The following is a 12,490-nucleotide window of genomic DNA, read 5'->3' on the forward strand; positions in this document are numbered from 1 at the left end:
TTACTAGATTGGGGATAGTCTGGTATATATAAGACCGGCCACAAAGCGATGGAGAGGTAATGAGTAATTGAATGTATGTGGACAAAATATCGTTGACCACGTGAGGCGTGAGTTATAGCGTTTGATTATAGAGCGACTGTTGAAATTAAGTGTATCGGTAAAGTTGTATTCGGAAAGAATAAACCAGTTTATTTAAGAAAGGACTTGTGTCGCTAAAGTTTCGTCGGAACAAAATTACGGAAAATTAACTAACGAACGGAGACGTAACAGTATGGATGCTCTACCGGTCGCGGGTTCGAATCCTTCTCACCGAACATGCTTGCCCTTTCAGCCGTGGGGGCGTTACATATGCAGCTAATCCCACTATTCGTTTGTAAAAGAGTAGCCCAAGAGTTGGCGGTAGGAGTTGTTGACTATCTGTCCTATCTCTAGTCTATTAGTGTTAAATTATGGACGGTTAGCGTAGATAGCCCTCGAGTAGCTTTGCGGGAAATTCAAAACATACAAACGAACCATACCTTCGCTAGTACTAGAGAAGAAATTGAACCTGGCCCTCCTTGGTCGAGCACAACGACCTAAATACTGATGCAGACACGTGGCTTATATTAAATAATATTCCAGTAATGTTATCGATTAATTTTATCACGAAAAATGTTTCTTCATCACATGAACATGAGGAATACAGTTCAGAATAGTAATGTTCAAGTATACTAGTTTTTCAGTGTTAAATGTGCTCTAAATATAGTAAATAACTGAATAATCAACACTATAATTTCCAAAACAATAATACTAATAACGATTTTGCATGTTAATTTATTATTTTGAAAAAGCCAAGCTAAAAAGGATAGAGAGCGTTAACATAATTCGAAAGAAACGCTGTCAGCGTCAGTAAGATTTAGAAAAGAGCGAAGTTCGAGACTAACAAAAATAGCGGTAAAATAAGAACTGATATGTATGATCCTTAGTATTTTCTAATAAGCACCGACTTTTATTTATATGAAACTGACAGTAAACGAGTCAAGATACGTGAAGGTAAGGAGAGGTAATACCACTATTCCACTTAAAAAAGTTAAGATGTTATCTTATTTATCCCTACCTTATGTCTATATGGAGCCTGATAGTGATAATGATACAAAGATACGATTCAAACTGTACTCGTACAACCTTATAAAGTAGAGATTAGGGTTAGCATAATTCATCTAAATTACAAATTTAGACCAAGCATATTATTTTATATGATGCTACTACAAGTAAGGCTGATACTCGGTTGCATTTTATGAAGTGTGAAACTGAAAAGTTATTGTATTTGTAATTTGTAAGAGATAATTCGTTGAAACAGAAATGTGACTTGTTTAAAATTTGTTGAACAAGTTCTAAACAAGTCACATTTCTGCTACTACAACTTGTTAACCTAAGACTTTAGTTTAAAGTTTAAGTTAGTCTCTAACTCTTATTTGATTAGGCAGTGGTGCCACTATTCACAGTGTACACTTATCTATTATTATTAATCCTATTCACAGTCACTTAGCATAAACTTCAAATGGTTCATTCATTAAATAAAGCAACAAAAACTGTTCAGAAATTAATTACATCATTTCAATCAACTACTGAATATATCAAAGATACCTGTTTACTGAGTACATTTTCAGTTAGTCTATTTTTTAATATCCTGTTTGACCAACTCTCTTAATCTTCTGTAATCCTTTTAAGTTTCCAATCATAGTAGTCAATTTAAAATTCTTAAATTTATAATGCCTTTAATTTTTTGAAGGGTGTAATGGATGCTAAATTGTTTCATATTACCTGCACAATCTGTGACCACTGTGAAAAAGGATGCTAATTCTCACACAGTCTGCAAAATTGTTTAATACTAAATTTCATATGATATTTAACCAAGAAATATACATTCACATGCTGAAGATAAGCTTTCACAGTGAACTTTGAAATCTTATTTTTGATATCTCCAAATTCACTGACAATGTTATGGTGCTAAAAAGAGTGTATGCTACTAAGAGATTTTCCTTATTCAAAATATATTTGACAGTCATATTGACTAAACCAGAATTTTATAGATGAGTTTTATTATTGGAAGTTGTAAAATTATACACATGAGGTATGGTTATCTGGAATGGACTTACTTCTTTTATGAGAGGAACACTGATGTATAAAATTTAAATTTAGACATGATTCATGATAAAATCCATAATCTTCAGCAGCCTGAGTGTTTATCAGTAAAAATGAACACGAATTAAGAAAAAGCAGGAAAAAGTATTATTTATTAAGACTGAGATATAGTATTTTGCCATATTAAGAAAGCATTTCAATATTTTTATTAGTTAATTCATTCAGAAGCTTTTTCCAAAGCAGGCAAAAACAGACTTTAAAAAAGGAAAATATGTTTGTTTATACATCACTAAAATGGAAAAGTATATATACAGTAATCTTTCAGCAGTCTTGTATGTGTTTCACACTATCAGCAAATATCAGTTTGTAATTTTGGGTTTTGTTTTAAAATTTTATATTCATTGAATTTGATGCTCTCGTTGTGATTTTGATGATCAGAATTTTGAGATATCTATTGTAAAGAATTAGTTTTTAAATCGCACAATATCAGCAAATATCAGTTTGTAATTTTGGGTTTTGTTTTAAAATTTTATATTCATTGATGCTCTTGTTGTGATTTTGATGATCAGTATTTTGAGATATCTATTGTAAAGAATTAGTTTTTAAATCAATGTCCAAATGGGGAAAGTTTTTAACTCGGTCACTGTCATGGATATATATGTATGTCTTTCTAGATCATTGCCATGGCCATATGTATGGGATAAACTAACCTTTGTGTTAGCTTTAAAAATTGTGATGTTAAATATATGTTCTGAGAAAAATGTATGCAATAAAAATCAATAATTTTATAATTCATTTTAAAAAAATCATTAATTTGTCAACTTTGGAAATAAATGGATTATTAATTATATTTCTCAACTCTTCTTACAATCTCAGAACATAATCGCCTGTGAAATATTTCAACCAATTAATTTAAAAGAAAATTACATGTTGATATGATAAGTAATAAGCAAGATATAATTAATTATACAATATGACATGTTTTTCTATGTATATAAAAATGAAACCTGCACTGAGAGAGGAACTGTTACTTTAGTGTGTCAAGAAATTCATTGTATAAAGTTTGTAAATATCATCCATGCATGATCATGGTATCAGATATAGTTGAATTATACTAAGGGTTTAACTTGCAGAGTTAAGTTTCTTTGAAAGTGTACAGTTATGTCATAAAAGTCTGTGTTTAATAATATAATAATGACATGTAAGATGTTAAAATGAAATACAAGTCAGTGGTTTCAGTGATTTTTAAATATCAAAAAAATTCACACATCATTGGATTCCACAGCCACAAGTTAGTAGATTGACACTGCAAGTTCATGTAGTTAATAATTAACAAAAAACAGTTAAAAATCGTACCTGTAAATTGACCTTTTGCACAATACAACTTTCCCATTGGAACAATGTGAACAAAATTTCAGTGACTGGTACCAAATTATCACTTTACCTGGTAACCTGAGATTGCATGAAACCCACATCAAAGCAAAATAAAATGTAGTCCCAATAAAATCCAACAATTTCAAACTCATACACAAGGATTCATATTATATGGATATATGAAATGAAAATTGTAACAACCAAATGTTAAAAATGAAATATGAGCTTACCTATGTACCTATGAAAGTATAGGAGATATTTTGTAATCACGTTGGTTGTAAATTTGAAATACTGTGATTGACAGATAAGTACCAGTAGTAACCTCCACCCATTCTAAGTCATGTCACGATGTAATTTATACATTGTTCATACCACTTTTATCATGTACTATGCATGTTCTTTAGCTTTAGCCAAACCCAAAGATAGCAAACTGTTGTCAAGAGTACATATCGTCTATTTACGCCCGATGATACGACGTCAAACAAGTTGTTGCCAAAACAATGTATAGTCTGTTTACAATCCCCATTCATTATTTTTTGACATCCTGTCAGTTTGATTTGGGCAGACATGTCTATGTATCCTTTATGCATTATGTAATACCTAACACAAAGTTTATTGTATGGCTTTGTTTCTACAAATTCAATGGCTAAACAGAATTATAAATAGTTTTAAAGTGTTGTTTGTGTGTTTTCAAATAGAAAATGCTTTGGAATCTAATGAAACCACCCAGATAAAAGTAGAGCATTTGAGAGCTATTGTTTGATATATCACTGATCCTTATTGGTCCAGTCAATTTGAACCAACATCCTGTTTTTATTTTAACATTCCTTCGATGGTTCCTGCCAGATGGAGGAAGAAAGATTTAACAATTATTGCAATTTTTTTAAAACCAATTTACAACCTTGTGAGAGTAAGGTGCCTTGAAATAAATCATGCAAACTCAGCATGTATTAGTACTGTAGACATTTTTCATTTGTTGTTTTTGTGTATAATAATTAGAATTTTGTTTATGGTAGACTTATATATTCGCAACTGTGATTTTGCATTCACATACTTCCGTGGCCAAGAACTATAATTCTCTGGGACTCCTTAATACAAAGTGAAATTTTATGTAATTGGAGCATGTGAAGTAAAGAACGTATGACTATCATGTTTCAGTATAGTGAGTAATGGTAAAATAAATGTTTAAACATTTAATATATAAATAACTTCTGATACTGTGAAGTGTTCTATGCATTATTGCACTAAGACAGTGGAACTACAAATAGTAAATTTCAAATGATTTGTTATGCTGTGAGATTAGTACATCAAAATGTAATTTTAGACTAACTGAGTTCTAAGGTAACAGTATCATTATGTCAGAATTGCTCACTATGTGTTACAATGTAAAGGATCATTTAATGAACATAACTCAGTAAGGTTTTAATATATAAAGGGTATATATGTATCACCAGCCCAATTTGTCCTTTCATGAGACTTCTTAGTGTTATCTAGACTTTCAGAAATCTTTTATTAGGTTTTTTTCTGAAAAAATTAATTCAAAAGTTGGATTTTTTTTCTGATATGGATAAAATTTAAAAAGTGGATTGAAAAATTGCATTGTAGAGTAAAAATCACAGGATAATGATAATTGGGAAGTTTTCTAAATTGATGAATGGGACTAATTTGGTTCTTTTGGAGTCTGTTTTAGGATCATTATTTCTGTAAAGTATGCTGATTATAACAGGGGTGTAAGGTATCCATCTCAAACCTACATGTATCTTTTTGAAACATCTTTTCTTGTCTGGTGCAAAAATTAAGTATCCATTTCACTTTACACTTTTGAGATTACTACTTCTTATTCTGACCTGATTATTAAGACCATCAAGGTTTTACTAAGAAAAACAGTCTCAACAGTAGCAGCACTTCTCCTAGTCTTGACCATTAGGACATGATGGATTTCTTGGTACAGATGTCCTGTTAATGTTAGTTGAAGACAACTTGTTTATAATTGGACAGTTATGAAAAAAATAGTTGTTGAATATTGACTGGTTGATTACCAAAATTTCAGAAACCATTTGTATATAACCATAGTTTCTAATTGTGTTTCACATTTCTAAAAGTTTTAAGTCATATTTTGTGTACTTTTGCAAAATATGCACTACTTTTTCTGAGTTTGTTCGAGTTTCTGTACCTTGATAATGTTAATAAACTTTTGAAATCCACATTTGAATTAACACCACACTTCCAGTCATATTTTAAATTTGTAATCAGTGCTTGTGTGAGCTATAACCATGGTAAGGTGAGGTAGTCAACAACCTGAGGCTGGAAACCAATGCGTTTCTGTTTTTTCTTTTGACCTTGATCAACAAGATAGGTATAAATAAGTTACAAGTATCTTTAAAACCAGAGTCAATAAAACATCAGGATTAGGTTTGACTTTGCTCATAATCACACTATAATGCAACTGGTTCCTCTAAATTATTTCTAACTTTAATGTTTTTTGAATTGGGTGACTGCAAACAGTCAGTACAAATCTGCAAAGAATTATCAAGGGAAATTATTGGTGTATCAAGAAACATTCTTTGTATTAGATTAATAGTGTGAACAGACTGAATGTTAAATTTGATGACGAGGAACCCACTTTGAGACTAATAAATGGTTGGAGACGGCTTGAATGGGTAATATAGAAAAACTTTAATATTTAATGTCGAAACGTTGTACATTTGCTGTTATATTAAACTTATATTAAAGTTTTTCTTCATTACCCATTCAAGCCATCTCCAACCATTATTAGACTGAATGTTATTGCCTCCTTTAGGTGTTTATTACTCCTATATATCTTGCCCAATTACCAATCCATCAGGTGTAGGCTTAATACATTATGGGGAGTTTAAATGTTAGTATAGGTTACATATCTCTTGCTATGCCTCAAAAAGGATTACATTATGATTTAAATAACTTATTGTTAGCACATTTCTACTTCATAGTTTAATGAAATTTAACAATTTTGTTGTTCATGAAAATGTGTAGTATAATGCCTCACAGTATTGTAAATTTAGTGCATAATGTTGCTATTAATAAAAAGTATTTAACCATTCTGTATGGTACTAAGATACCACACTGTTATAAAGTATTAATTTCCAATGCTATAATTATCACAACTCCCACATCTCATATTTAATTAATTTAATACATTATTACACCCTCACTGTTACCATTGTTAAAGAGCATGCCATAAATTATCAAAGAGTTAAAAAAATTATCAGAGGCTAAATTTCAAGTATTTTGTAAGACTATAGCTGAAAAGAAGATATACATATAATGTGTACTAAAGAATTTGAATGATGAACAGGTTTCTTTCAGAAACTAAATGTTATTTAAAAAAACAATCCCAATTTTGATAAAAGGCAAGTCTTGTCAAATATTTTTACCTACTGGAAGTTTGCACAGAACACACTGTTGTTAATATCCTGTTACTACTTGGAATAAAGTTTCCTATGTGTTATCAGTAGTGTTACCTACTACAAGATGGGTTGACCATCTCCTAACATCACTATTGTTAATATCCTGCTACTACTTGGAAGAAAGTTTCATATGTGTTATCAGTAGTGTTACCTACTACAAGTGGGTTGACCATCTCTTAACATCACTATTGTTAATATCCTGCTACTACTTGGAAGAAAGTTTCCTATGTGTTATCAGTAGTGTTACCTACTACAAGTTGGTTGACCATCTCTTAACATCACTATTGTTAATATCCATTAGTCCTTGCAAAATGAAAGTTTGATATTCTTTATCCTGCCATAATCCCCTATTGCTTTTTGTATAGAGATGAGGTGTAAGGCCAGATGGACATTTATTTCATATTTGTTAGGTATATTTAAAATTTTTTTAAATGAGTCAACATGTCTATCCTCCAGTGTTAAACTTGGGGCTTAGATTACAAAATTGCATCATCATTTTGCAGTGTAATAAACCAAAGATCTGTATAATTAGCATCAAGTAAAGATATATTTGATCTTATAGCCTTGCTGTTATGCTACCTTTCTCCATACTGTAATGTCATAAGTAAGCTTTGAAATACATATATTTCTGTCTATGAACTACTGAAATTACTGCCATAAATTATGTAAATTATGAACAATAACAGACCCTATAAAGGACCTGTTATTCACTTTGTCAGGCTAAAGTTTAAACATCAGACAAACCATTTCACAAATTTGTACCTTTGACAGATAAATAATTTGACCACTCAGGACTAGTCCAAATCTGGACTTCCAGCAGTTTGTGTATTTTATCCAGTTCTGGATTTTACAAAGTTTCATTTCACTTCTCAGTACACGTTTGGTTATCTATATTACCCCTTGTTATTCAACTCTACATTTTACAAACTTTTTCTTTGTACTGTAACATATCACACATCAAGACATAAGGTGTTTTGTCCTGTGGACAAAACAACCTGCAGGACACACTGTGTATTATTAATAGGAGTGATAGTTTAGAGATTTTCCACTTTCTATAGCTTAGACTGTGGTAATTCAAACTATAACATATTTTCAGTGGATGTGCCCTACTGGACTCTTACTTTACATACCAAATTTCAAGGCAATCCATTTAGAAATACATGAGATATAAAATCTCCAATTGTGATTGAATTTCTTCCTCTTTTTTTCTTTCTTTGCACTAAAAGTATGGAAACTTTCTTTCATAGAAAAATATACTTTTATGGATTTTTTTCAAATTTGGTACACTGAAATCTTCACATCCTACAATAGGTGTCAAACTTTGTCTAAGTATAGGCTCCATGTGAAAAGTTATTTGACCAAAATGTTTGTGCATGCCTATGCAACAAGTCAAGAGCTATCAGTCTAAAACTTTTACTACATTTTCACCTAAGAGTAAAAGTGGACCATTTTTAGTTTTTATCCTTCAGATTAAAGTCAGCTGACTTAGAGCAACTAAACTATAGGGTGAGAGCATTTACAGATATATAAATAATTGGTTAGGCCAGTAAGCCAGATTAACATTTTCTAGCTCAAGTTTTCAAAAGAAACATATGGGTGGATGGTTATTATTCCTTATTCATTGCCAACTTTTAGTGTCATTAATATTGGCTTGAGAAATTAGCATAAATAATGATGCTTGATATGACTGTACTGAGTGCATGCAGGTGATGACAAGAAACTGTTATCTAGATTCTTTGGTGTTACTATAAAGGAAGTTATTAACACTGTTTTAGAGAGGAAAACTACCACCATATATTTTAAAGAATTTGGTTGGTTGTGTAACTTATGGGTCAGGTTTATTTCAATTAAAAAGATTGCAATCCTAAAGTTAATGTTGGTTACTATCGAGTGTCAGTTTCTTACTTGCTGTGGTTTGTTGGTGTATATTGACAAAAAAGGCATGATATATAATCAAAAACACCTTAGGTGTGAAAAAAAGGTATGGCCAAAAAAGACTGAATATGTGACTTAAAGGAATGGAATCAAAATTGGCAGCCAAACTGGTAGCTACACTTGTAGCATTGATAAGAATTTTACACCAAAAATCCATTCATTAGTTAGCTTGGCTGCATATTTTGTTTTACCCACCATCATGCCCCAAGTTGAACAAAAAATGTAGCCTGGCTAAATGATGAATAAATATTTGCTGTAAAATTCTTATTAATGCTATAAATATAGCCACCAGTTTGGCCAACAATTTTGATTTCGTTTCTTTAAGTTCAATGCTCAATCCTTTTTCGGCTGCACCTTTTTTCACACCTAAGGTGTTTTTGATTAGATCTTCATAGCAAAAGTTCTTTAAATTAAACTAGGAATATGAATTATTTTAGTAACCCATGTTTTACTCACACTCTAGTACAATGCCATTCTTATAGTAAATTGGCCAAAATTATCCACTATACTATGAGTCCTCTTGAAATCTTGTGCAAATTTGAACTAACTTATTCCTGAATACAAATATCTTATTAATTACATGTACAGTAGTTCCAAAAACTGAGTTTTTTTCTATCACAGTGAAAAATATTAGATGTATATTAGTAAGCATACTTAAATTGTTTTTCTTATTATTACCAAAGTTTCTTCTTTTAAATATTGAAACTTATTTTCCATATTCTTCCTACTCTGTAAGGTTCTCCAGGTCTTTCTAAATCAAGAAACATTTTCCACATAATTAGCCTTTTTTTCATTACTTTATGATTATAGTGAATTAAGAAATATATTACTGTTTAACTGCTTTCAAAACAAATGCAAAGACTATTGACAAAAATAATGATTTTTGTAAATTATTGGTTTATGTTTAATAATAAGCTAATTTTATTTTTTATGTTTCAGCTAACAAAACTTATAACTTTGTAAAATCTATTATAAAGTAATAACGCAAATTCTTGTAGCAATATTTTTTGGATACACTAATAGATTAAGCAAAAAATAATTTTTTTTGCTTTGTTACTTGAGTTAATGTATTTTGTGAAAATTGTTTGTAATTAACTTCCTATGAATTTATCTATTTATTTACTATTAGAATTGGATGAATATTAGCAGATTCCAAATATGGGAGACAAAAGGGAGTCATCTCGTGTAAAAGAAGTTAATCAACAGCGTGTGTTGGATAAAGCAGCTCGAAAACGTCGTCAACGAAAAGCTTTAGATGCCCTTGAGCAAGACAATTTTCATGATGATCCCCATGCTAATCTTGTGATGCACAAAAAAGCACCCAAATTTGAGGAAACCTTAGAGTCAAAAAAACGAAATAGACGACTGAAAAGTGAACCGTTCAAACAAAGGTTTCGTAAGAATTTCACTGTTCTCTTAGAAGAAGAACAATTAAACTCTTCTGATCCTCCCAACTACCTAAGTGCCTGTGTTCCTCCATCAAAATTTCCTGAACATCACTTTTGTTCAGTGTGTGGCTTTCCTTCCAATTACACATGTATTCCCTGTGGTGCTAGATATTGTTGTGTCAAATGCCTCGGAACTCACAGGGATACTAGGTGTTTGAAATGGACTGCTTAAAACTCAGAACTTGCAGGAATACTAGTTGTTTGAAATGGACTGCTCATACTCAAAACAACCGAGGTACTATGTGCTTGTAATTTTGCTTCAACTGAGACTACTTGTTTATTTGTTAGAACATGGTCTGAATTTGGTGTTTTCCGATGTAAAATGGAAATATATATATCTATGCCTGTAATTATTGTATGTCATTCATTATACAATTTATTTCATGAAAACTGTATTTTACCAGTAATAATTTTTGCTTTCATTATAGTTCAAGCCCATTTGGATTGCTATTTAAATTCAGATTATTTTAAATGGAAAATGTATTAAAACCTTCATGACAAAAGTTATATTTGACAATACTATGTATCTTTTTAAATGGTTTAGTAAAAATATCACTGTCACCTAATGTTAAGTGCAGGATTTTGTATAATTCTTTAGTATCAAATTTTTCTTTTTACAAGTTTAGTTTTTTGCTATTTCTGCTTGCTTGAAATTGGTTTTTTCATATAACTATTCTAATGTATTAGCAGTTCATTTAAGTTTTTAATAGATCTTCTACTGAATCTATAATATTCATCATAGTTGCTTGCATAAAAAGTTAATTCTAAAGTGAAATTATAGAACATTTATTTGTGCAAGTAAAAAGTACATGTCAAGGTATTGTTACTTTCTTTTCTGTTGATTTGTTTGATTGATGTTATGACTGGATAAGTCTTATAATCTGGGAAATACAACTGCAATATATCTATTATTGACACCTGACAAAAATGCATAAAATCAAGCATCTTGACTGATCAACCGTCTTCTTCAGTGGTTTTTAAAACTGAAAGAGTCATTGTTTCACCCTCGTGGAGATCTCTGTTAACAAGAATATGATACTTGGTTGATATGGCAACACTCAATCCATTTTTGTGTGCTGTATGTCTTTTACATTGTTCTTCAATTAATAGAATAACCAGTGATATTTGTTGTTTGCTCTTCCAATAATGTTCCTGTTTGGTCAGTCAGATTAATTAATTTCTCTACTATATATTGTTTTGAGGTTCCTTTAATCTTGTTTATAATAATCTGGAAGTTTCTCTCTAGTATGATTCAAAAGGGTCATTATATGAAATTTTGTCTACACAACCTGCACATTTAATTGGTGGAACAGTCTTTGGATATACCAGTAGATTATGTAAAGGTTTATGGATTTTTTATTTTCACTTTATTGAGTTGATATTTCACTTGCTATGCTAGGCCTCTAATATAAAGTATAGTGACAGTGACATTCTCTGAGTCTTTATGGTTAAAGCTTGTGTTAACTTTGTTCATTTCATCCCTTTGAATCTGTTAATCAATATTAAATAAGGTAATTAAAAATGTGTGATCTGAGCATAACCTAGAGGTTCTCTTTGTTCAGGATTCTGAAGTATCCTGTTGACAGAAGTGGTCAGGTGTTACTATGATTTTTTTATAACAAATATAAGAATTCAAGATTACCTTGTGGTTCTTGTTTTCTTGATGGATTTGATGTGATCATGAAACCTAATTAAATGGTTCAAAGTAGTGTACTTGTATATATTAATAAAATCATGAACATTTTATTTACATACCTCCAATGGCATTCAGTTGTGTGGGAAGAAGTTTAATGCTTGTTCTTCAGTGGTTTATTTAACTATAATTGTTACCACAGAAGAATCAACCACAGTTTCCTGTATTTATTAGAACTAAACAAATATATACTAGAACTGTGTAGCATTTAAACACATGCTTAAGAATAGATAAAATTTGGTAGGGGAAAGATGTATTCAATAATTTTATCACTTTTCTTTTCCAATTGATGTACACAAGGATTCCATGTTGAATAATAATATTTCATTTTCACTGATTGTAAAGTTCTTAAGGAATTGTGCACATTCTTCACTGTTTTTTAGAAGATAAAGGATAATCTTTGATAGGTTGTTTACGCAGAGTATTCATAATGAATCTAAGTTTCAAATGGACAGCAACTGCCTGTTGTA

The 12,490-nt window shown here is 30.7% G+C and overlaps 1 protein-coding gene across 3 annotated transcripts; it reads left to right on the forward strand.

Annotated features, from left to right (window-relative positions):
- Positions 1 to 760: 760 nt before the first annotated feature.
- On the forward strand, positions 761 to 12,483 carry LOC106472892 (zinc finger HIT domain-containing protein 1-like). 3 transcript variants are annotated; one of them, XM_022401435.1, is made up of 2 exons: positions 761 to 1,042; positions 10,009 to 12,483. In XM_022401435.1, exon 2 carries the CDS (start codon positions 10,038 to 10,040, stop codon positions 10,497 to 10,499), a length of 462 nt encoding a protein of 153 aa, XP_022257143.1. In that variant the 5' UTR covers positions 761 to 1,042; positions 10,009 to 10,037; the 3' UTR covers positions 10,500 to 12,483. The 3 variants fall into 3 exon arrangements, with proteins under 3 accessions (XP_022257143.1, XP_022257144.1, XP_022257141.1); XM_022401436.1 differs by having other exon boundaries at positions 761 to 933; XM_022401433.1 differs by having other exon boundaries at positions 764 to 1,032.
- The last annotated feature ends 7 nt before the right edge of the window (positions 12,484 to 12,490 follow it).

Source organism: Limulus polyphemus, unplaced genomic scaffold (assembly GCF_000517525.1).
Source record: "Limulus polyphemus unplaced genomic scaffold, Limulus_polyphemus-2.1.2 Scaffold5708, whole genome shotgun sequence".
NCBI classification, from domain to species: domain Eukaryota; kingdom Metazoa; phylum Arthropoda; class Merostomata; order Xiphosura; family Limulidae; genus Limulus; species Limulus polyphemus.